Source organism: Haliaeetus albicilla, chromosome 14, assembly GCF_947461875.1.
Source record: "Haliaeetus albicilla chromosome 14, bHalAlb1.1, whole genome shotgun sequence".
Taxonomy (NCBI): domain Eukaryota; kingdom Metazoa; phylum Chordata; class Aves; order Accipitriformes; family Accipitridae; genus Haliaeetus; species Haliaeetus albicilla.
Window position 1 is genome coordinate 25791340 of NC_091496.1, and position 25869 is coordinate 25817208.

The following is a 25869-nucleotide window of genomic DNA, read 5'->3' on the forward strand; positions in this document are numbered from 1 at the left end:
TTTTGTGCTCATTTAAGCAGGTGCCACTGATCGCCTGGAGGCAGAGGCATTGAGGCAAATGGTAGTTCAGTGTTTGCCTAGATATGTACAAGTTACCCACCCACCGGAGAAACATCCTGTGCAACAATCCTTCAGGTGGGTCACATGTAACAATTTCTTATGCAAACTTGGCTATATTCTCCTGAAACCATTTTTCAGGGACAAACCTTTTTTTGACAAATGTACAGAAAACATTAATTTGAGGAGCTGAGGTTGTTTTATTTTAACACCTAATACAATTCAAATTTAAAGGATTACTTGCACAAAAAAATAAACACATTTGGTATAAAAATTTATCATCACTTTAACACCTTTTTTTCCTCTTATGGCCTGCGCCTTCTCTGGAGCAGAAACATATAAAGACTAATGGCACAAGTTTGTTTTATTCTACAGCTTTTTTTTTTTTTGCTTTTACATACTCAAGTACCCTAGAGGACAACAGCCCGCTGTATACAAGAACCATTTTCTTCAGCCTGCTGAATTAAGTTTCATAAAGAACCAAAGCTATAAAGGCATTTTAAAAACCATTGTCTCTTTTTTTTCCCGAAGCACTGACTTTTTGCACCATTTATATACATAGTGTTACATAACAGCTCTTGAGTACAGTACATGCAGCAGAATATATCTGTTGAATATAAAACATACATTTAAAATCTTGACTTATCGGAATTTTTTGAAGATTGAATAATTGTAGAATGCCCACTGCTTAGAGAAAATGGTTTGATAGTACAAATGTCTGCATATGTTGGCCACTGGAACAGTCCAAGGCTCACTGGAATAGTATCTGTAGCACATCAATGTGCATAAATAATTTACTTACAATAATAAAACACAACTAGCAAAATCAATAGTTCAAGATCTTATGACTGCTATGTTAACCCTTAAGTGGTTGCAAGGAAGTGTGGTGGGGGTTCCTCCCCCTCCCAAGTCCTCTACAAAACCTTTAGTATGTAATTGGTTTTCCAGCTGAAGAAACTTATTTATGTCTACTGCCTCTTCTCTTCATTGCAGCTGTACACTGTGGACAGTACCATTTCCCTTTTGGTGCTTCTGTCAGTCCAACACATCCATAGTGGAACCACTCAATAGGGCACTATAAAAAACAGAGTTAAAGAGAGGGTTTGGGATTTGGGTTTTTTTCAAAACACCTATCACAAATACAATTCTATGAAAATTAAGCACGAGTAAAAAGCATAGATTCTGCTTTTCACACAAAGTCACAGGACAAAAGGAGGAGGATCTCAGTCCTTAATATATATTCAATAGACTAAGGAAAGCAACAAAATTCTAGGGAGTCATATATGGACTCGCATAACAGAGCAAAAGAAGTATGTTGTGCTTCGAAATACTTGGTTTGACAACACTAAGTGACACAACAGTAATTTTATCACTCACTTCTGTTTAAATATAGCATCTCAGTAAATACACGATTACATTCAACTGTTCTTTTAAAACCTTTTATTTTAAGGGGACAACTGATATTAGTAGCAACACAGCTAAAGGTTCCCAGAAATAAAGGGCATTTTAAAGATGTCAAACATTCCCAGAAAAGGGGGAAGCCTTCTAAAAGAACCTGAACTGTGGGGACAGGTGAAGAGAAGTTTCCTGAAGAATGATTCAACTCACACGCACATTACTCTAAAAAAACCCTCTCTCTAAAACCAACTCTAAAGAAAAGTAACTCCTGCAAGCAACAGTTACATGCACATGCCTCTCATGAACCTTTTGAATTTTGTTACTTACATCTTGGTTATCACAGCCTACCATTTCACCATATGACACCTAGTAAATAAGAAAAAAAAACTTATTATATATTACTATTTAAAAGCAATCAGCATTTTCAAGGGGCCAAAGTTCAACCTTCTTCCTTTGAGGAGTTCTTCCATTAACAGCAGCAACAATATCTTGATTTTTCTTTTTGTTACACAACCCAAAGAACATCATGTTCATAGCAAATTGATTTTCAAAAATTTTTTATGCAAAAAAAAGATACTTCTGCATATTTCAGGTTGGATTAAAAAGGTCAGCATTCAAAACCTGAACAAATCACATTTTGGTCTAAACAACAGTGCTCAGTACATTATCAGCCCAGTTTTCAAGATTATATTTATGACTGGCATCTTCCTTGCACACATGACAATTTCAAGCACTTTATTTGAAACAATCAAACACTTTCAAGAGAATTACAGAATTCTATAAACTCTAAAAAAAAGCTGACACTCTTAAAAGTGTTTAAAATAAGAACAGGCATTTTTAAATAAATGTTTCTCATGTTGTCATTCACTCTCTCAAGATTCCCAACAGCCTTCATAAAACTAGTTTTCTGTTTGGTTGCTGGGGGGTTTTTTTGTTTGTTTGTGGAGGTTTTTGGGTTTTGGGGTGGGTTTTTTTTTCCAAGGAAAGTAGAAGAGACCAGGCAAATTCCTTACTAACTTAAAATTTTAACTAAATTCACTGTGAACCTGTTCAATTTCTAATTTAATTATTCCTGAAGTCTTCACTAAAAGATTTAAAACTCTCCAGGTATGTCACATCACTGGAAAATGTGCTTGTTTTCAGCTTCAACAGTTGAGTTCATTATTAGTATCACCAGTAAGTAAATAAAAAGAGATCAGAATTTCAAGACTGCAAATAGAATGTTTTTAAATTAGCAATCAGAGAAGGAATTTCAACTACAGCAAAATAGCAGGTGTAGTTGTATTTCAGGTTGGAAGCCATCCTTACCTGATTACAAATGCAGTAACGTGGCTCATTTGGATCATAGGTCCAGTCAACCTGGCTATTAGAATCAGACTCTGGTATTACTGCTGTTTGCTGAGACAGTTCTTGTGCCAGTGCAGATGAAGAAGAACATGATGATAGAGAGGAAGACGAGGAAGATGATGAGGACTGCTGACTTGAGGATTTGTTGTTGTTTCTGGGTGGGAGGGAAGAAAAAAATAGCATGCATAATTTAAATTCATTTCCTGCCAAGTGAAAGAATCACTGAACAAGTACTTTGTTGGCTCTGAAATACTGCAGTATCTAAATACCAAAGCATCATTCTCTAACAGATTTCATTCAACAATCGCAAGAACTGAAATGGACACACCGAATGCTCTTCGGAGAAGGAAACAAGTCATACCACCTTACATGTACAAGACACTATTCCAATCAATGGAATTTAACAGCTTTAAAGTGCCCAGTGGCTTTAATGAATGTTTTCCTTCACAAAATTTTCCATCAACAGCCCTGGCGTCAAGTTCCCATAAAAATTATGTTACCAATAAAACAGGAATTTACATATAAATAATATCATATGTCATGTTCAATAGATTACTGTTTTGAAGATGACTGATTCTATGTTAATCTCCACTCAAGCATCACCAATCACTCCATAGGAACAGTGCCAGAATACAAATTCTATGCTTTTGCTTATAGGTCAGATCTGACACCCAAGATATCCATAAATGAAAAATGCTTCTAAGACAAAATTATTAACTGAGCTGTGAATACACACAAATTTGTATGAAGAAAAAAACTCAAGTCAGTTTAAAAGGATGAGCGTTTTGAGACAAACTCTTTCAAGTACAACCTGTGACTGTTGTCACAATGTGTTGTGACACTGTGTTGTTTAAAATGTTTTTAAACTTCATTTTAATCAGAAATAAAATTCATTCTGTTTCCTGCCCTAGACAGGCAGCCATCGGAAAGCATTGTGATTATTTGTGAAGTGGCATGAAGCAGATCTCCAGATTATTTTAAAACCATCTACAAACCATTGCATGGTAATTCCCAACATTTTCCGTTAGGCCAAATCTTCTCTCCAAAACACAGAAAAATGAGGGAAGAAACTAGACTATATCACAGATGGAAAAGCAAATCAGGACATTTAGTTAAAACTTTGGAATGAGTTTGCTTAAAAGTGAGAGGGCAAAAGAAGAAAGCCCTGAACAAAAAAAGGCCAGCAGGCAGTAACTACCTTCTGCTGATCGCTCCCCGATATTAAATATGAAGTATTTCTATATGGCCCATGACCTTTAAAAGAAAGCTTAGCTGTCTTGAAAGCTATAATTGTGGTCAACAAGTAAGAAAACCTACTTGCTTTTTCTGCCACTTCGTGAATCTGTGGTTGATGAACTTAATGTCTGTGTTAATGTAGATGCCAGAGCTGATGATGAATATCCAGTTGAATCTCTGGATAAAGAAAATTCTCTTCCAAGCTGAAAATCATTGTTCTTAAACGCTTCATAGCTGGCTTTTAGACTGGATGTTCGTCTTCCTTCCTTCATCTAAAAGGAATACTGACATTGTATCAGATTACACAGTAGAGCTCTTACAGAAGACATACTAGGCTGCTAACTGCTAATTATTTGCACATACATTTGCACAGGTCCATTAGTTACCCTGTATAACAAAATGATGTATAGCAAGATGTAAAAAGGTGTAAAAATATCCCACAAGAAAAGCTAGAAAACAAGCTGTCCCTTTATGCAAGTTTTACAGGATGAAACTAGCATATAAACAAAAATGATATTATGAGAACTGAATCACATCAGCTGAAAGTGATCATGGGAATTCAGAAAAAATAAAAAATCATTAGTCTTTCTTCTTAATCAATAGTGGATGGCAGAATGACAAGAACATTTTGACATTACCTGCGCCGTGGCTTGCACTGCTTGAGCTGCTGCCATGGTAATTGCACCGGCCCCGGATCCTGAAGATAATGAGCCCAGGTTATATGATGCCAATGGTTGAGAAGAGTTTGTATTGTATGCATTGTTTGAAGAGGATGATGAATTATTGTTTCGACACCCTTGATGAACAGAACACATTTATGAAATTCAAAATGAAACTAAATTCCTTTGCATTTTAAGAAGAGTTATATATGACAACCAGTGAAAGAGTAGGAACTCCGTTTATGCATCAGAGCAGTCTGATCATTTGGAAAAAAGTTTAAGAAGTCATCTGACACAGCCAGTATTGGCTTATGAAAAAAAGAATTTTGTTCCCCACCTATCCTCATGTGCAAGGAGTCCTCTTAGAAAGACAGTCCTCACTATCATATTCAACTATCAAAGAACAGATGCAGCTGCTATGTCTATGTCTATATAGACCCAACCTCCACTGAAATAATGCTGACTACTGTAACCATCAGGAAGAGAGTAGGAATGTGACTGTACAGCTATACTGCTTCTGAAGTAGAACTTCTAAAAATCTTAACTCTAAACACTATCAATCACAGTTTTAATGCAACGCAGATTTCCATGGCCATCTACAGACTGACAGCTGCTCAAAACTTAGTTAATTTTATTTGCCATCTCACGTGAAGTTCCTTCAAAACAAAAGTAAAATGGATATGAGGGAGACTACTTAAAACTGATAAACAGCACTAAATTCCAAAACATAAGGTAGTTTACTTACTATAACCTCTCACAATCTCTTATTTTCAGAAAAGAAACTATGAAACACCCTAATTTTGAAAATGGGCAGAAGGTTGTGATGGTTTTTTTTTATTTACTACTCAAAAAGAATTCTCACCTCTTTTCAAAGAGACAACACATGAAAGAATTTTATCGTAATCAAATGCCACGTCAGACCAACCCTTAAAAAAAAAAGTGTGAAAATTCTTCTCCCTTACTTTGGAAATTGTTGCATGCGTTTCTTTTCCCCGAAGTAATAATGCATTGATCTCTTATATTTCTACTACTGGCTGAATGAAACTCTTGTTACCTTCTTCCAAGCAGTGTAAATAACAAGAAACAGCCAACATGCAGCTGTTAAATGACAACAAAACTGATGCACTTCATGGACAACACAGATGAGTAACAATGCCTGCGATTTCCCATGTTTCAAATGATTGAAAATCCCAGTGGAAAGGGTATGAGCCTCTGATTTCAAAAGACAGTAACTCACAAATATAATTGGGTTTCTCTTCTTCCAATTAAAAAAGCAATAAAATGCAAGACAATGAAGATTACCTGGTGTATTTTCTTTAGAAGCATCTGAAGTCAGGGTAGATAGAAGAGCTTCAGATTTAAACTTCTTTTCAGGAACATGATCTGTTGTACTATGGTGAGAAGATGGATTGTGTTTCCTTTCTAAATGAAACAAATGGAGGGAACTTAAATGTAAAACCTTTTCAGCATGAAAGTCAAACTATAACCAGACATAATAAACCAGCACTTTCGACTCATTCCCACCAGCAAAATCTTATTGTTTCAATCTTGCACTTCTTCTGAATAGATATTATTATCACTGCATTATGCCTTTCCCCCCCACCCCCCCAATGTTTGGAGAAAGAAGAAGAAAGTTCTGAACTTTTTTTTTTTCTAATACTACTCAACAAAAAATAAGGAAACATAAAATGTAGATGTGTTCTTAAGTCTCAAAGACTTACTCTCTACTGGAGTGTGAGAATGGGCGTGATGGTTATTCACAGGCTGTGATGGTGTATCCAGCTCCAGAGACCCTAAGAGGGAGGTAAAAAGGATAGGAAAATTTCAGTCATCATTGCCATGGTTTTGATTTTTAGATACTACATGAATCTTTATAATATTAACCAAATCACTATGCAGTTATATTTATTTTAATCAGAAGGATTTTTCCTAGAGTTGAAACCCTTCCTGTACTACAACCAGGAGCCGCTGAGGAGAACAGTTTTAAAATAAAAACTGGTGACTGCTGCTGTTCAACTGTTGAAATTAAGAAGTTAAAATCAAGACCAATAAGGAGAACAAACAACAACGTTGCTGTCAACATGCCACTTATTCAAATGAGTTGCACACAAGCCGGTGACGTTTGGAGAATGCTGTACCAAACGTACTGACAATCTACAACAATATGAATTGAAAAGAAGATTGTACCAGGTAAACTGTGTTAACAAGGCATCTTGTCACACCGAGTCAAAACACACAAGCGCTAGCAAGGCCTTTTGAGATGATCTAACACTCAACAGGAAGGGCTTCAGATCATTATCTGAATTTTCTTAACGTTCAAAATACAGAGCAACAATCCAAAGGGGGGGGAAAAAAAAAAAAAGGCAGGAGGGGCACAAATGCAAGTCTATGTCTAAGAATAACATTTCTTGTAATATGAGGCTAAAGGATCGCAGCATAGGAGAGACTTTGACCATAAATTTCCATTAGAACAATATACAACAGTTTATGTATCAATCTTTGGCAAAAAGATTTTGAACTAGCTGCAATACCTACCAACTTACGTTTATACAGAAGACAATCCAAGAAAGTAATTCACATTCATTTTGCAAAATCTGTAGCTTCAACGTTTCTTTACCCCTTTGTTTTTCAGTGCTTTCCAAAATTACATGAGTGTATTACAAAAGTTTAAAGAAAATTATTCTAGATGAAGTTCAAAGCATAAGGAGATATTTTGGCCGAGCTAACATTAATCATGCTATGAACTAGTCCAAAGGCTGCCCTCTGGCGGAACCTCAACAATATGTATTTACTCTGAAAGGTAAAAATATTAAGTGGCTTCTACTTTTCACTTTATTAAAAAATAAAATAAATACCTTAAGGATGCAAGGTGCAGTCTCGTACATTTCTATCTTGAGTTCTTGAAATTCTACCTACCTACCTCACCTCGCCAAACACATAGCTCAACTGAAGGTAGTATCACATCTTAAAACTGCAGCTGAGATACCAACTAAGATAAACTAGTCCTTTTCTGTAGTTCCTAGTTCATTAAAAGCACGCACTTTGCAGGTTTGTTTTTGTGCCTGTTATCTGTAATAGCAATTACAAATAAAAAATCCAAAACCTCCCAGCTTTTATGACAAAGCCACACAAAGTTCAAAGAAAGAATATTTATTTCTAATCTCCTCGAGTGATTTAAGTTACTTCTCACTGTTCCAGGGTATGAGAACAGTCACTGCCTCTTAGCTCCATAATCACAATAGTTAAATCAACTTTGAAATTTATCATAATCACATTTGAACTTTATGTCTAAATGCTGATGCGTACAGAAAGGCCGAATTCTTCCACACTAAGCTGGCCAAAAAGCTGGCACATTACATTTTTGTTCACATACTGAATACCAGCATTGCTATATTTGTTAAGCATGAAGGTTTCTTACCCAAATGCTTCTCCCTCACTACCCCATTACAAAACAACCCACTCTCTCCCCTTTAAAAAAAGAAAACCACTAAGTACCTAACTTTACTTGACATTCCACACCTATAACTAAAATAATGACCTTCCTCAATTTGGTGGCAATCAATTCAAGTAAGAAATGGTACACTTTTAACTGGGTAGGTGGCAAGCTTAGGCTGAAGTACTTGTCTGAACACCTACAGTTATTAAAAACAGGTTTAAAGAATTCTGTACCTTACTGTAGCAATTGACAAGTGCAACAGTTGTGCGAAAAAAACATTATTCTAATTACTCACTTGTATTTTGACTTCATTGGTAAAAACTGAGGTTGAAACTAAAATTTGAGAATCGCTGACTGATGAAAAAGCATGCGGGTTAAAACACAATTTTGAAACAAGTGGAAATACTGCCAGCCACTAACAAGTGTATGATATTTTAATTTTGCAAATTGACAGAAAATCTGTCAAGTTCTTGAAGAAAATCATGCATACTTACGTCTCTCTAGTATTTCTGTAATTCCAGCATTATCTGCTTCGAGTTCCATTTTAAATTTAGCAAGTTCCTGGTCCAATTTTCTCAAATGACGGTCTACCTGTTTTTGAGACAAAGCAACAATAAATAGCATCCAGTTCTAGAACACGAATATCGACATACTTAATCTCTGGCTTGCTAAATATTTCCCTTCCAGCAATTCTCTGCCATGCAGCACTAAGCACGTATAAAAGCACGCAGAAGCATAACTTCTCAGTCACCTACATTTCCCTAACTCAGCAGAGATGCTACAGTTAACACCAAAATAGCGCTGTTGCTCCTAAGCTGTGCAGTCAATCCCAGCATACAATAAGGCTGCATATTGGCTCAGCAGCTAGAAGCGCTCCTCTTACTGTAGGCTATGTTCCAAGACACAGCGTTAAGTGTTTTGTTTGAGAAAAAAGATTAAGAGGACTTGGGGGCGTTGTGGGTGCACGTATAGAAAGGAGAAAGAACAGTACCTAACATGCACTTTAGAAGAAATTGGGCTGCATTGGGGAAACTGCAAGTTTACTGAATTGCAGTTTGTACGCCACTATACACATCACTAAACTTAAGTATTCAGTAAAAGGGTCTCTAAACTGAAAGCGTAAAGACTCCTGTGCATTGAGTAAACTATGACATGCTCTTGGGTACTGAAAATTACCAAAAAAACACAAACACACACGCCCCCAAACTTAATATAATGGAAAGAAACACTATGTTCCAAACGCTTTCTTCATCTGTAGTCATACAGCAGAATTCTAAACTATTAAAAATTGAACACGTTTTTGCAGTTACCAGCTAACCAAAAGAGAGGAGTAAGTTCCAACTTTTGGAACTAACTTTTAGTTAACTGAAGTGAAACTAAAGCAGGCAAGACATATTTGTTTTATGTCTACTATATTTTAGTGCAGTCTGACTTGCAGGTTCTGTTCTCTGAGAAAATGTAAAATAAATATGCCTAAAATTAAAAAAACACAGGCTATAAGGAAAAGTAACTCGCTCGTGGTCTCCTTTCAGAAAAAAAATAAATAGAACAACATCAACATGCATGAAAACCTTGTGATTTCTAAAATTATTTCTGTATGTTTTGTATTTAAGTGACACTACCCAAAGCAACAAAATTCTCAAAAGTCAGTAAAATATTCAGTATTTCTTTCACCAGCAAAAATATCTCTATGTAGCTGACATAACAGTACAGGTAGCACAGTTGTTGTGCTTATCAAATTGTTTAGAACTCCTCAGGGCATAAATTTAGGTAATTCGCCACAAGCCTTCTGTCCACTTACCAAATCATATATTTGATTAGCCAGCTGCACTTTTTCATCTGCATCTTCCAAGGCCTTATAATAATCCTGTTATAAAGAGAATTTTTTTTAAATTATGAAAGTACCTGAATTACTTTCATCAATTTAAGCTACTGTTATCCAGCACAAAATGTAAGTTTAAAGGAGAAATTCAAGTTGTTTTTCAGAAAGACTGTGAAACTCTACTGTAAACAACAATTAGCTAAATTTTAGATGAGAGATATTAAACATCAATTTATCGTTTGTGCCTTAGAAAAAGCCAAACTGCAAGATGCGGACACTTCCTCCTACAGTGGTATTTACATTTCTGCAAGAAATGCTACAAGAAAGGAAACAGTCTTGGATTTATTTTATATTACACAGCATAATGTTATGGACTCAAAATGAGATGATGTCTTTTACTTTGTATGGATCTTTAGGACCACTGCAGATACTACTGCCCTTCAAAATGATGCTAAACAGTACTGTGAGGGGAGGCCTTTCTAGCACTGCAGTTAAATAGAGATAATTATGTATATAGTTTATAGTTTAACTTATTTTAAAATACATTTCTATTAACTCATATGTGTATTCTAAAGCTATCCCATTTTAAAGTCTGCTTTAACAAACAAAAAACGACAGACAAAACTTTTTTTATTTTATAAAGTATGTTTACACATGTTTTTACTCTAGTTTTAAACAGGTTTAAGTGCCTTATTAGTCTCCATTTCCACTGAACAGTATCCTGCTTAGGCGAAAACCACTTGTAATCTTGGTTCAACTGAAGTCGAAAGCAAATTTTTCATTTTCTCCAGTAAAGTAAGAGCTTTGACTTCTTCTTTTTTTAAATACAGAAATCTATTTGTATTAATTAAGGAAAAAAAGCCCTTGGACAAGTAAGTGGCTGAAGTAGCAAGTGTAGGAGACTACAAAGGAGTTTCTCCTGACAAAATGATGGACTACCTTGCTAACAATACCACCACCAATGCCCGAGTGTTGAAGGATAAAACAAAACACATCCATCTTACTCGTCCCTCCCTAAAGCTACATATACCATAGGTATAACACATACAAGGACATAGGCAGAATCGCAGGAAATGCTGAAGCTAAGCTTGAAAAACATCCTCTAAAAGAAAGCCAATTAACATGCAACTTCATGTCACACAAGCAGAAACAAAAAGTCTGAGCTCAGAATTTAGTACCTGGTTTCCTCACCATTTCAGGATCATAATTTTTAAAATGCCAGCAAATACTAGGTAAAACTTTAGAGAAATGCTTGATCAAAGAAACCTTTCAGTCATTTTTCTCCTCCTAGGTAGTTCTATCCATCTCTGTGAAAGCCCAAGGGAAGTCACAGTTCTGAACGCTTAAGTCTCCATCAATCATAAGCTATTTTTTCTTAAGGTTATCTTCGTTTGCAAAAGAAAAATGCAACCCACTCTTGTGATATCCTTACTTTTTTGATTGATGTCATTTGTTCTTCTCTCCATTCAGGTTTGTTTTTCTTTGCGTTCATAAAAAATTCGTTTACCCTCTGCTCAAGCTGATCCATTGCATCTGTAGCACAGGAAAAGATTGAGAAAAATGTTATCTTCTCATGTACATAAACATTATGAAACAAGGCGGAATTTTTTTCTTAAACAAAGTCGACAGGACTGAGGTGCAAACTATCAGAGAGGAAGAAACCAAAACAACCAAAACAACCAAGTGACAGTGGACAGAGGAGGGAAATATTTACCTTAATTTCCAAGAAGGAGAATTGCATTCTGGTAGGATTCTCATCAGGGTTCTTGTGCTCTCCAGCATGGGACAGGCAGGACTCCAAGTTCTAAAGGTTTTTTGTCCCTAAGAGCAGTGGTAGTGACTTAAAGCACGACCCAAACTCCTCACCCAGGGCTCTAGACTGCTGACTTTGGAACATTCTAGCCAGTTACAAACTGAGCAGGAAACAAAATGTTCTCCTAAGAGAAACAGTCAAATACAAAACCAAATAATTGAAAAAATTAGTGCCTCAAAAAGGTAGAGCAACTGAAGAGTCAAGTCACCATCTAAGTCAAGGCCCTCTCCATTGTATGCTAGGAAGGGTGAGGGCAAATTGAAAGCACTCACAAAGTCACTCCCCCCACCCCCACACAGTAGCACTAAGGGGTAAATGCACTGATGAAATACTATCTGGACAGGATTCTCACTTACATGAAGTTGAGAAATATCCTAAGGGAAAAAATAAAGCTACCAATTCTCTAACATTAACTATCATAAGGAAGGAAAATGTCAACTACAAGTTGCTTCATTTCGTTGTTTATTGAGTCAGAAACAGGGATTCCCTTCCCTTTCCCTCCACCCTCCTTCAAAATTAAAAAAAAAAAAAAAGGCACTGAGTTTACTATTTCAACAGCTGGACACTTGTGCATGCAACAGCTTGCATATTTCCAAAAACATGCAGCTGCCTTAGTCAAACTAGCTTGGACAGCCTTGCTAGTCTCAGGATAGATGATAGTACTGAAAATTTTTTCACAGCACTCTCAGCAATACTGTACAGATAGCAGTTTCAAATTAAACGTGACAATGCACCAACTACCTACAGACTTCAGGCTCTGGATGTAAAACTCTTAAGATACTTTCCAGAAACCACCATTAAAACTGGATCACATGATGGCCATCAACTCTTACAAAAACAAACAAACAACCCCCCCCCCCAAAACAAACAGAAAAACAAAACAAACAAAAAACCCCACACCAAAACCAGTGAATTAACTAGTTCAAGAAACTCATGAATCCCCAAGTATGATTAACTCTTCAAATCCAATGAAGTCCAAAGGTTTTCTCACTCTGAAAATTCACAACTAGAACTAACTGTTCACATAAATAACCAAAAGTCATTCACACTAAATGATCAAAAACATCCATCGATTTTCCCTATGCTAGGAATATCCAGCATCAAAACCAACAGTAACCCAACAACTGATGGGACAGAGCACAATTAATCCCAAGCCAGAACAGTTGTGACATAGGGTCACATCAACTTTACTTAGACCCAAACAAAGTAGTCAAACAGTTTTGGTGTAAAACACTTTAAAGATGGGAGAATCTGTACAATGAGCATTTTCCACTTGCACTGTGTTATTCAGGGGGAAGATGAAGAAGCCTGAGCAGCAAGCAAGCAGCACATACTTCATGCGGAGGCTTCTAAAGCTTTGTTCTTTGACCAAAAGACTATAATTTGGTCCATAAAGCCAACAGACAAAATGTTCTATCTCCTGCTCCCAGAGTGCAGACAGCTAGGTGATAATTATTCTAATGGCTCCATAGACACGAAAAAAAAAAAATTCTTTCTTCTTTACTTTTTATTGAGGACAAATATCAGTCTGTGTGAAACTGCGTAAGGGAAAACTTCCACAGAAACCTCGTCTCTCCTGAAAGGGCAAAAATGGCAAACAGGAATGCAGGTCAGATCTATTAAATTATATGAAAAGTTCTCTCTGGTACACTCAAGTTCCTTCACCTTTTCTTCCCCCCCTACCTTTTCAATCCAACTGTGATACTATATTCTGAGATACTAATTTCTTACACGAGATTTCCCAAGAGAGTTGCCAGAAATGCTATTAGAAGAGAAGCCTTCTTCCAGAGCTTGACATTTTACCATGGAGGCCTGATAATCCGTGATTTGAACTTAAATAGAGAAACACATTTTATGCTCCACATGGAGCTCAGCTAAAGGTCAAGAGTCAAGTCACAACCCAGATGGTCTTCACTCCTCCCACAGCAGCCTTACCAGGACATACAGTAGGTACAGCTGGTTTATTATTTCTTCCAACAACAAACAGCAGCACCTGACCCATTAGAAGTCCATGTGGTCCAAACAGGACAGAATATAAAGTCAACATTGACTCTGAAACACAGCAGCACAGTTATCTCTGAATTACAACTCATGTAGGTTTCTGGGGCAGCATTGCTCACCGAAGTACTGTTTTCAAGTACTTCAGAGAATCTTCACAGTAAGTCACTATGTCACAGCATGAGAACAACCTCCAGGTTTGCACGTAGCATTCAGTGGGCAGTCTGGCAACTGATGTTGAAGAGATGCTAGTCCAGAAGTTTTGTAAATGTCTTTGGATGCTTTGTCACTCATTGTGCAAGAATTACAGAAGTACCAAGGTCTGAGATAATTTTTCTCTGGGTCTAAGGTTGGCTTTAGTATACAATATTCAGTGTTACTTGCTACTTCCAGTAATACAATATGGAGTGCTATTCGCCACTTCCAGTTAAAGCAGAGGAAATGACACTACTGCAACCTTGGCAGTGCTAGTTGGCTCAGTTCTGAAAAACACTTCAGAAAAACTACTAGCTTCTTTGTGTCCCTACTGAATAGAAGTAAAATCTGTGAACTTACTCAGAACTACCTAAGTCAGTGAGCTGCTCACTCCCTCTCCTGGTGCTCCCTAGCGACAGCTACTTCAGAGGTGTCATCTCCCATAAGGAGCCATTGCTCTGTTCCCACAACTTTAAGAACTGAACCCAAGACAGCACTTAGGCCATAGTATACAAAAAAAAAAAAAAAGATCTTACAGACAGTTCAACATGTGTCAATGAAGCCTGTTAAACAGACCTGCTGGGTCCACTAATGCAAATGTCCAAGGGAAAGCCTGAGACCGCACTTCAAAGTATTACAGGTTAAACCATTGTTTTCAAGAACTGTGCTCCCACGGCGTTGCATTTTGTACTCCTGTATGGCATTCACTTCTTATTTCAACCCTTGCTCTTTCTCTCATTCTTCTTTACAATAGTCTGACCCTTCTGTATTCACGACTCATCTTTTGTGCACTAAGTTTCATTAACAAAGACCTTTGTATCACAGTTACAGGTATTAATACAAATATTAATTGTGTGTTAAACGGCTGCAACGCCTAACTGGGTTTTACGGGACACCCCAGTCCCAGGTGAGAGACTACATTAGAAAAGATGAAAAGGCAATGCTCCCTGAAAACGGCATAATGCAGGGTGTTATATCAGGATATAAGCAGAAATATACGAAGCGACCTACAAAGGAACCTACAGCAGACCGCACCTTTGGCTGCGCGTCTGCTAGGGCACAAGAGGCTAAGCAAGCAGCACCGTCACATACGCTAGTATGAGGGGAGCTGGCTGGAAAGTTTCAGAGACAGCATGCCGCTACCTGCTGAGGGAGCGGGACATAACTCACGTTCCAAACCACCATCACTGCTCTTAGGGATCAAAAATCTGAAGAGTTTGGGACGTGCCACGGAAAATGCCTTTGGGAGCAGCACAAGCCCAGGAGCGAAACTCCTGCGACATCCTACTTGCGCCGAGACGGGCCGGCGGGCGGCGGCCGGGGCGGGGAGGCCGGGGCGGCAGGGGACCGGGGGCGGCAGGGGCCCCGGGGCGGCAGGGGACCGGGGGCGGCAGGGGCCCCGGGGCGGCAGGGGCCCGGGGGCGGCAGGGGCCCGGGGGCGGGCGGCCCGGCGGCGCCGGCTGACACGGCGCCAGGCGAGCGCGCCCCGCCCCTCGCTGCGTCCCGGCGGCTCCCCGCGCGGCGCCGGGCCTCCGCAGCGCCGCCTCCCGCAGCCGCACCAGCGCCCGCCGCCCCGCAGGAGACGACGCCAGGCGCCCGGTGCCGACGAGACGCGCCCGGTGCCGACGAGACGCGCCCGGCCCCGCGGCGCTGCCGGAGAGCCGGGGCGCGGGGCGGGGAACCGGGGCGCCGACGCCCGGGGGCGGCGGCGGGGAGCAGAGCAGAGCGGAGCGGAGCGGAGCTGCCCACCCAGGTCGGAGCGCCCCGGCGGCGGCTGCGGCGGCGCCGCTGCTTGGCCCCCTCCTTCCCTCCTCTGCCTTCCCCCTCCCGCCTCCCCCGGGGCCGCCGGCCGGCGCCCTGCGGCGGCGGGGCGCGGCGGTGGAGCCGGTGCCCGCGGCCGCCCCCCGCTGGCGGGGCGGGGCGGGGCGGGCGCGGGAGCGCGGGGAGGGGAGGGGGCGGGCAGAGGCGGAGGGGGCGGGACTCACGTACTCTGCACCTGCAGGTCCATCTCGCGCATCTCGGTGAACCTGTCGCGCAGATCCATGGGAAGCTGCTCGATCACTGCGGGCACACGGAGGGGCGGGGGAGCGGGGAGAGAAGGGAGGGAGGAAGTCAGTCAGTCACTCGCTCGCTCGCCGCCGTGGGGGAGGGGGGCGCCGCCTCTTCGCCGCGGCTTCCCCCCCCGGCTCCCCTCCACCGGCCGTGCCCGGCCGCCCGGCTCCCCCGTCCCGCACACACTCACTCTCCAGATAGTCCTCCAGATACAGCATGGCGGCGGCCGGGCCAGCGCCAAGGGGCTTCTCGCTAACGGGGGCTCGTCCCTTCCAATATGGCGCCGCCGCCAACAACACCAGCGGCTCGACTCAGCGAAAACAACATTGGCGGCTGACGGCGCTCGCTCCGGCCGCGCCGCAATTGGCTGCCCGCGCCGCTGACGCGCGCCGCGGCTGGCGCCCTCCCGCGCGGCCTCACGGGAAATGCAGTCTGTGCGCGGGGAGGCGGCGGGAAACTACGAGTACCGCCATGCACTGCGGCGGCCGCGCCGCCCCGCGGGGCGGGGGCGGCCGGGGCTGAGGCGGCGGCGGCTCCGGCTGGGCTGGGCTGGGCTGGGCTGGGCTGGGCTCGGCTCTGCCCCGCCGCTCCTCCCCGGCCCTCGTCGGTTGGGCCGGTCCCGGCTCCTGGAGGCCTGCCCGCCTCGCGGGATCCGTGCGGTTTTTCTGCGGGAGCCTGCTCGCAGCCCCCTGTGCCCCGCCGCCCCCGCTGCGCCAGGCAGAGTTCGGCCGTGCGGCTCCCGGCCCTGCTGAGGGACCCCGGCGGCCGAGGGCAGGTCTGGCGAAGAGAAGGGGAAAACACTTGCGGATTCTTGATCAGGCTTCACGCTTTTGCTTGCTTGTCCGTTATTTTAAACGCTCGCAGCTGGTAATGGCGCATAAAAAGCGCAAGAAATGACAGAACTGATGAAATCGCTCTAGTTCCTCTGTCTTCTCACGAGTGACCCCAGGTGAAACAAGCTGCTCTGTTCGGCGTGCATGAGTAACGTGACAGGCAAACCGGAGCATCGACTTCTGTGGGCTCTAGAACTGCTGCTCGGAGTAGAAAACAATAATTAGCAGATAGGAGTGATTGCCATCCAGTTACAGCACTTCTTACTGTAACTTATTTTTAAATATTTGGGGCTGAGGCTTTTCACACAGTTTCAATCCCCCAAATAGTTTATTCCATCACTGTTTTATCACTATCAAATATTTATTGCTCTAATCATGGACGGATGCTTTTATCCAATTTGTTTTTTGACTGGGGGAAGGAATTTTTAGGGCTTGTGTGATGTCAGGTGTAGGTACAGGAGCATAAGAATTGCAGCAGCAGAACAGGCTAGCTTTCTGCCGTGCCTTTTATCTCCCTTTTCATGTTCTCATCTGTGCCATATGCATCCAAGCAAGGAAAGAAAGTGTATGCTTAAGCCAAGTCTGAGTAAAAACCTGCGTGGGATGTTTTTGAGTGTCAGGACCAATGGAAAATGGCATTCTTTTCTCATGTTTTAAGTTCATATATTGTGAGTAGTTAGCTAAGGATGACTGAATTTTGGGAAGTGAAGCATAAATTTTGTGTGTAGCCTTTATGAAGACTGATGTTAGCTATGTCTCAAATAGATCAGGTATAGCGAAGCTTTTTTTTTTTTTTTTAATTCCCGTGTCATTACACATGGAAAAAAAAGGTATAACAATAAGTATCAACCTTGCGAAAAAACTGCAGTGCCAAAGCAGACACTTTCCATACTCGCTCCATCATTAGCCATGTAGTCTGTACTGCCAAAACAAGAAATATCAACTAGTTTCATACATTCCAATGAACAGTTTTCAGATGGTTATTAAGCTCAGTTAGCCTTAGTTGAAAGAATCTGCATATTATTGGTCATACAGATCACTCTTTAACGTACGACTTCTGACACACTGGTGTAGGAATGATAATATTTTTGAAGTTTTCTGTGAGAAATGACTTGGACCTGTTTTGTTATGCAGAAGACAAGATTGACCCTCCCTGGGAAGATAAATGCCTGCACTTTTATTGAAGTGAAAGGGTTTGATGCAGCCAGAGAACTTAGCCCATGCAAAAGCACCACAAAGTAATGACATCCTATATTCGTTAGGAGAAATGCTAGGTGAATTTAGGGAAATCTGAATTGACGGGGTCACTTTCTTTTATGCTCAGTGGTGGCTTTAATGCTTTTTAAAGAAAAAAATTTAATCGTAGACATGTTTGGGAGCAGATTTCATGCAGCAGAAGTTTAAGAGAACAACATTGCACACAAATACCATACAAAGACTGCACTGTTAGAACCACAGCTGAAACACAGTCATACAATAAGTTCTTACCACTTGCTTCATGACCAAAATCCTAGGACAACCAGGTCATTGGGACCTTGTGCCTTCTCCTATGCTCCAGTTTTCATGCCTGAGTTTGCCACATTCCCATCTTTGCAAGCTTGGGAATAGCCAGCAAAATCATCACTGAGAGCTATTGTGCAAGGGTATTGTCATAGAATTATAGAATGGTTTTGGCTGGAGGGGACCTTAAAGCATCTAGTTCCACCCCCCCTGCCATGGGCAGGGACACCTTCCACTAGACGAGGTTGCTCCAAGCCCCATCCAACCTGGCCCTGAACACTGCCAGGGATGGGGCAGCCACAACCTCTCTGGGGAACCTGCTCCAGTGCCTCACCAGCCTCACGGTGAAGAATTTCCTGTATGCTTTGGTGCCCAGATCAAGCAAACCAAGAAACACAGCTCTTGGGGCTGTGTCACAATCATTTCCTTTGGTAATAGCATGTGCACTGTCTGTGTTAGTGGAAAGGGAAAATGAAACTCAGGCATGCCAACAGAATGACAAAGAAAAATAGTAGTGGGGCTGGCTGCTGTCTTCAAGGTCTGAGTGACCCCCTTTATGTTTCATGGTTTATTGGAACATGTGAGAGGCTTTTATAAAAATAGGAACCTGCTTCAAAAATTGTTCATTGTAGTGCTTTACAGCAGGGGATGCGTGGGGATTATGTAGTAGAATACAAATGAAAATACAATTCAGCTTTGTTCAGTATCTATTGAAAAGCAAACAGGAACTTATTTATCTACCTGTAGTCTTCTTCAGTACTTTTTTTTTTTTTAGGCAGGTGGAGAAACTGTCACATTTTTCATTTCTGTCAATGTTAACTCATATTGTGTAGTCAAATGAGTAGCCACATCAACTTCAGTGGGATTGTGTGTATAAGTGCTGCTTATCATGACATACTGATGGAACTGACTTTCAACTGACGTTTAAGAAGTAATTATCCACTCAGGCCATAAAAAAGAAACTATTTTTAAAATGGAAAACTTTTTGTTGTGTATAAACATAAAGAATTAACTCTATTGATTAACCCAACTTTTAGAACAGCCTAATTAGAAAAGCTCCTGGTAAGGAAACATGGATTAATGACTGTGTTTATTGGGATGCAAATACAGTGAAAAAGAAATAAACACCAACTGTGAATTCAAGGTAAAAAGAAATTCAGTTTGTGAATTACAATCAACATTGTACAGCAACAGAACTGCTTAGCACAGAGAAAGGAAGGGAGGCCACAGGAGCTGCTGTTTTCTCCTGTTGATATAACATTATTAATGTTGATGGCATTTCTCCAGCAAATATTTCACATAAATCATGTATCATCACTTGTGACAGCATGATGGCATAAAAGAATATTACTGTTGTCTGTGATCTACCTAAAGCTAACTGCTTGCATAGGTTTCATTAGTTTTCAACTGACAGGAAAAAAACTGATTAAAAACGTGGATTTATGTTCTGATGTACACTTCTCAGATGGGGTTAAGACTTTTAAATCTTCTCCTTCTCTTCTGTCCTCACCCATTCCAGATCTCTGTAATGTCCTTTTTCTATTATTCTAATTTCTTCTATCTCTTCCCACATGTAGGGTTGTTTGACACATCTCTAATTCCATCCTTTCTATCTTTGTATTCCACCTGCTATGGATCCGTTGGTCTTTCCCTTTCCTTGTTGCTTCCAGATCTACTCTGTCTTCAAAGCTATATGATTTCAGGGGCTTTCTGTACCTGTTTAGGACTCTCACTATTGCATAGTTTCTTCAGTACTCTGATTTTTAACTCTTGTCTAACCCAGTGTTTCCAGACCTGTAGTCTTCATGGTTTTTCTTCCTTGTTTTCAAGGACAGGTTTCTAATGCTTTGATTTGAAAAAATCAGGAATGACCTACCCAGCCCATCCCTAGATTGATGCTCCAGGTGTCAGCTACTGCTGGTAGGTTCCTGTGCTTTGATTTCTCATAAGGGAGCCTCACTGCCCATTGCACGCAAAGATTGCTGACGTATGGAGTGCAGAAAGCAAAACCCGTCTGTTACTGAGGGCTAGCCTGCCCTCACAGAAGAACTTTTAAGACACAGTGACAGCTAAGCAGCACCAGGCAGTGGTGCGACAGAGCCTACGTACAACTACACGCCTGGGTGGCTCTCAAACTACTAGAAATGAGCATTTTGCTTTTCTTTGGCACCTGTCACTGCTGCACTACAGCAGTCCTGTCTGGCGGGCCAGAATCCATTCACCACGGTACGCTGCTGCGAGCATGTGTTGTCGATCGCAGCATTCCTAGCAGTTTTGTCTGCCAGTGTCAGCATCAGGCCTGCTGGTCTCCTCACAGGCTTTCAACTATTTTATTATAATTCCTCCTCACTTCCTGTTTGTTGCCTGCTATTTTTCTGCTGTTGCTGCTGTTTTTCCATTCTTTCCAGTCCTCCCAGTCTCACAGTCCAGCTGTCCCTCCCAGCTGCCATGGACCCTACCATCTCCCATATTCCACCCCTTCTGCTGCTGCAAGGGCATCACCCACAGCCTCATTCTCCCTCTGCAGGAAATAACTATCATTCCTGCTGTACTACACACCATGGCTATTGGAGGACATTAGTTAAATAACTAAATTGTCTTGAGACTGAGCACCATGTAAGGGTTACAGCATGATCGTATTTGTTCTGGGCAATCAACTTTATGTAATGGGAAACTCCATCCAAAGCCGGATCCTAGGAAAATGCTGGGTGAGACTATCAAATACATAATGTTACCCTTGTCTAGTGCAGCACTATGCAGAAACTTCACACTTCCATGAAATGATCCTCAAAATGGCAAGTTTGGCCCAGAAGTACTGTGGCTGGATGGTAATCTATCTGAGAAATCACTTTCCTTTTCTACTTATTACAAACTCTTTCAAATTCTTGGATTCACGTTCTTATTTCTGGAAACAAATCCATGACCCCAGATAATTAATTTGCTTTAACAGTCAACAGGAAAATGGAACTGCCATTTATTTTTCAGCTTGACTTTGTGTACAGACTCGGGCAATTACATCTTCATCTTTTAGTTAATTTTATCTGCTACAGACTCGGTTAAATTTACTTGCAGATTTCAGTTATTTCCTGAAAGTCTGCAGGATATGAGCAATTGCTGTTTATATATTAATCACTGAAATGTTTTATCCTGACTTCCTAAGGAAATAAAGCTTATATGAGCAAACCATATGTGTGCACACTTCTTTATCTGTCCTTTCACTCTGCCCTGTCTCTGTTGCATTAATTGACTAATTTCAACCTGTCTGAAAGTTGTTATTTTAGAGATGAATTGTGTACTCCTTAAGTGCTGTGTTGTCCCTAATAGTTTTGGGTTTTCTTCTTCCTTTCACTGAGGAAAAGGTTGCAGTATGAACCTGCCACCTATTAGACTCAAGAAATTCCACACACGAGAGCAATAAGTTCCCCAACCATGGAAAAAGCTTCACTTGATGAACATAATTTATTAGGCACTGTTGTAAGCCACAAATACACAAGGAACCAACTTAGGCGGTTTTGCTGCTCACAGACTGTCTGATTTTGTTCATTTGATTTTCTTAAAATCCTGAATGCTGGGTCACATGGCATGCATGGGAATAAAGTTTGCAATTATTTTAATGATTATTTAAACACTCCTACTAAAAGTTTAAGTTTCAAATGCCTTCAGCTGATTATCTGTAATAAAAGATATTTCTTGCCTTTTTATAATTGCCAGATTTACAGTCATGCTATTTTCCACGAGGTCAGCACATTCTTGTGGCTGGAAGAGGTCCATATCTGCTAGTTTTCCAGCAAGAAATGCTATAAATGGCTGCTACAACATCAGTGGCACAGAAGAATGTGGGATATGACACCATCTATCCCCTGTGCTGCTTAGAAGATGTGTCCTCTGAGAGTTGAGGTCTGCAGATGGAGCAGGTAAAAAAAAAAGAAAAAAAAGCTGTAAGTTAGGAGATGACAATGCAGTTGTATTACCCTCCACCCAAATTCATGCCCTTGTAGCCTCCTTTGTCCCTGGAGCAAATTCAAAGAAGCTGAAAGCAGCAGCAGGGGAAGGAAATACTCTGAGAAATTTGCCAAAATAGTGACATTATGATTGACTGAAGGAGCACAGCTGCCACAGGAGAGGATGCAGACTTCGAGGGCGGGCATGAATCTTCACTGCTACAAGGCATACACTGTCAGATATGTGAGGATAACCCAGAAATCACCTTCTCCTTCACGATCATTAAGCAAAAGCTGTGCAGAGATTATGGCACCAAATAATCCAGAGTTTAGACTCAGAGGAGCTGCAGGAGAGGACAAATCCTTGTGATAGAATGCAAATACTGTCACTTCTTATGAAGGGAGAGAAGATCTACTGGAATTTAGTACAAGACAGAGGTCTACCTCTTTGCTGTGATAATATTAGGCAAAACTTGGGGAAAAAAGGGAAGAACAACTGACTTTCTTGAGATTTTACTACTGGATGTATTGGAGATGGTGATCACGTTGTAGCTGTCATGATCCAAAGATATAATCAAGTGATCTTTCTGGGGAAGCTAACTTACATGAAAATTATTTTATTAGAGATGTATACAATTGATGAAAATACAGACAATTTGGAGAGCACATAAGCTCTTCTCCAACTGTCCTATTGACATTTTCTTGTGTGATGTTTTTAACTTTTACAAATATTTCAAAAGATCTAAACATACCTGTTTTATATATCCTTGGTCAAATTTGCAACCCAATTAAAAATATACCTGCTTAGCTTACAAATAAACTAATGTTATTCCCTACTGACTTGCATCAGCTTACTTTAAGGTTATTATTGTTTATAATTTTTGTTCTGAAATGCAAATTCATGGTCCCACATGTGGTGTACCCTGTCATGTTAATTACTACAGAATTAATGAATAAAATGTGGCCACAGGCTACATATCTGAAAAACAGATATGTTTTTCATCTCATGCATTGGTGGAGTAACCTTACCGTATTTTTAGATGACTTCTAGTTTGCGATCAGCATATACCATAATGATGTAACAAATCACCTAATGTTTGCATAAATGCAAAAATCCTTAATGTAAGCATGCCCAAGGTTATTTGAAATTCCATTGCTAAAACAGAACAGGCAGTAAGTGCCACAGCAGTCCATTTTAGAAGGACTGATCTTGTTTCAAGTTTTCAGACATGTCCACAATTCTCCTGTATTTCAAGGCCAATACTTTCCAAAAAAGAAATCTAAATTTTAAGTGTGCAATATTCTTTTATTTTAGTGCATGTGGAGAGTTTGCCTCCTAGACATCCACCTTAAATCAGCATTGTACTTCCACAAAATACGAAGAGAATTTCATAGTCGCTTTGGACTTAACTGGCATAATATTAGTTGGCATTAATTGCAATGAACAGCATATTTCCAGTGTAGCAAGTGCTAGGAATGCCACTTCAAAAGCAGCTTTTCTACTGTGAGGAAGAGACCTCATTCACAAAAGAGTTAATTTTAGTGAAGAGGTTCTAATTGAGAGATTTTCCAGCTCTCATTTTCATGCATGTTGGTTGCAGAGCTGTCTGGTCTTTTATATTTGCATATGTTTTGACCATTAAATTTGTTGGTATCACAGAAGTTATAAGAATTAAAGGCTTTACCAGAAAAGAGAGCTACTTCATGGGAGGCCACAAGTTCAATTTACAGCATGTCAGCAACTCTAAGGGGAGTTGTACAGGGGTAGGGGAACATTTTTGTTAAGAAAAAAACCTCCTTATTGTTTATTAACCATCAATAATTTATAAGGAAAGTAATAAAATTACTGCATTTTTTACCCCAATTCAATTTGAAAACAAAAAGTAAATATTTTTTCCTCGTCAGTGATAAATCCTGTATTCCACCTAGTTATATTCTCAGATCTTCTCTGTTCTTCTCTGTGTTTCTGCCCTTAAAGATTAATGCAAAACACTCGGGAATGTGGCTGACTTGGAATTTTCAATGAAACAATTTTTTAGCTGGAAAATACTCATTCACTGTATACTAAGGCACTTGCAAGAACTGAGGTGCTTCAACAGGACTTTTACTGAAATGCAAAACTCAAAGAGAGTGAGGGTATAATAGGTAACAGGTAATAGCCTTATGATCGTGAAACTCTCTTGGGAGACAAGCAGCAAATTCAGGAATCTCTTCTGCCTTATTTAGGTGTTTTTTCTTCTTGATCTTAACTTAGTCCCCTGACTACTAAATGTGAGAGAAACCTCTATAGAACTACTCCAACAAGTATTCTGTCTGTCTGGGATGTTGGGTACTCAGCTTCACGTCTTTGTTGCAAAGAATTTAAACAAAATGTACAAATACAAAAAGTCGTAATCCAGCTCTAGTTTAGTGTTGTGGTTTAACCCCAGCCAGCAGCTAAGCCCCACACAGCCGCTCACTCACCTCCCTCACACTGGGATGAGGGAGAGAATCAGAAGGGTAAAAGGGAGAAAACTCGTGGGCTGAGATAAAGACAGTGTAATAAGTAAAGCAAAAGCCATGTGCACAAGCAAAGCAAACCAAGGGATTCATTGCCCACTTCCCATGGGCAGGCAGGTGTTCAGCCATCTCCAGGACAGCAGGGCTCCAGCACACCTGATGGTGTCTTGGGAAGACAAACGCCATCACTCCAAATGTCCCCCCCTTCCTTCTCCTTCCCCCAGCTTTACATGCTGAGCATGACGTCCTATGGTCTGGGATACCCCTTGGGTCAGTTGGGGTCAGCTGTCCCGGCTGTGTCCCCTCCCAACTCCTTGTGCCCCCCCAGCCTCCTGCTGGTGGGGTGGGATGAGAAGCAAAAAAGCCCTTGGCTCTGGGTAAGCACTGCTCAGCAGTAACGAACACATCCCTGTGTTATCAACGCTGTTTTCAGCACAAATCCAAACCACAGCCCCATACCAGTTACTATGAAGAAAATGAACTCTATCCCAGCCAAAACCAGTACACTTAGGAAAACCACTGCAGAGTTGATTCCTGGTGGCTGGAGCAGATTTCTGGGACAGGGAGGAATGGCAGACCTGCAGACTGAACCTGAACCTTTCACATCCTAGGTAAATTCCTCACACTGCCAGACTATGATGTGTGCATCCATAAAATTGAAAGGGTTTAGTGTCATTTAATAAAGAAAAAGAACATTAAAAAACCTTAAAGAGTTTTACAGAATCAAAGAAACATTTCCTGGTCTAACCTGATATTGAACATCTTTCATCAATAGGGGACGGGTTTAATAAAAAATATTTATGATTATATGTGATTAGAAACACATGCTATTTCAGTTTGACTGTGATTATATTTATATCCTGATTTCATTAACATTAAGAATTACTTTTCTTAGCAGTGAAATCTGGTAGTCTACGATTGACAATGTGCTGTATACAGAAAGGGAGAATCTCACTTGAAAAATTTGACAGAGAACTTGAAGAACTTTATATACCTTCCAAGACAGTGTTTTATAAATTTTTGAGAAAAATCCAATGACCCCTAAATTCTTTGCATAAGGTATAATCTTAAAACTATCAGGTA

The 25869-nt window shown here is 40.7% G+C and overlaps 1 protein-coding gene and 1 long non-coding RNA gene across 7 annotated transcripts; one reads left to right on the forward strand and one right to left on the reverse strand.

Moving 5' to 3' along the window:
- Positions 1-237: 237 nt before the first annotated feature.
- ING3 (inhibitor of growth family member 3) lies at positions 238-16390 on the reverse strand. Of its 5 annotated transcripts, none has more exons than XM_069802048.1 (13): positions 16204-16329; positions 15951-16022; positions 11670-11892; positions 11388-11488; positions 9935-10000; positions 8628-8724; positions 6419-6490; positions 6000-6119; positions 4677-4834; positions 4120-4310; positions 2764-2956; positions 1783-1821; positions 238-1132 (listed from the first exon to the last, which is right to left on the reverse strand). In XM_069802048.1, exons 4-13 carry the CDS (start codon positions 11481-11483, stop codon positions 1016-1018), a joined length of 1149 nt encoding a protein of 382 aa, XP_069658149.1. In that variant the 5' UTR covers positions 11484-11488; positions 11670-11892; positions 15951-16022; positions 16204-16329; the 3' UTR covers positions 238-1015. The 5 variants fall into 5 exon arrangements, with proteins under 5 accessions (XP_069658149.1, XP_069658150.1, XP_069658147.1 ...); XM_069802049.1 differs by having other exon boundaries at positions 11670-11776; positions 16204-16315; XM_069802046.1 differs by lacking the exon at positions 11670-11892 and having other exon boundaries at positions 4677-4735; positions 16204-16390.
- LOC138688980 (uncharacterized) lies at positions 15350-23257 on the forward strand. Of its 2 annotated transcripts, none has more exons than XR_011327783.1 (2): positions 15350-15714; positions 22058-23257. It is a non-coding gene; the product is annotated as an uncharacterized lncRNA (long non-coding RNA). The 2 variants fall into 2 exon arrangements; XR_011327782.1 differs by lacking the exon at positions 15350-15714 and adding an exon at positions 16638-20266.
- The last annotated feature ends 2612 nt before the right edge of the window (positions 23258-25869 follow it).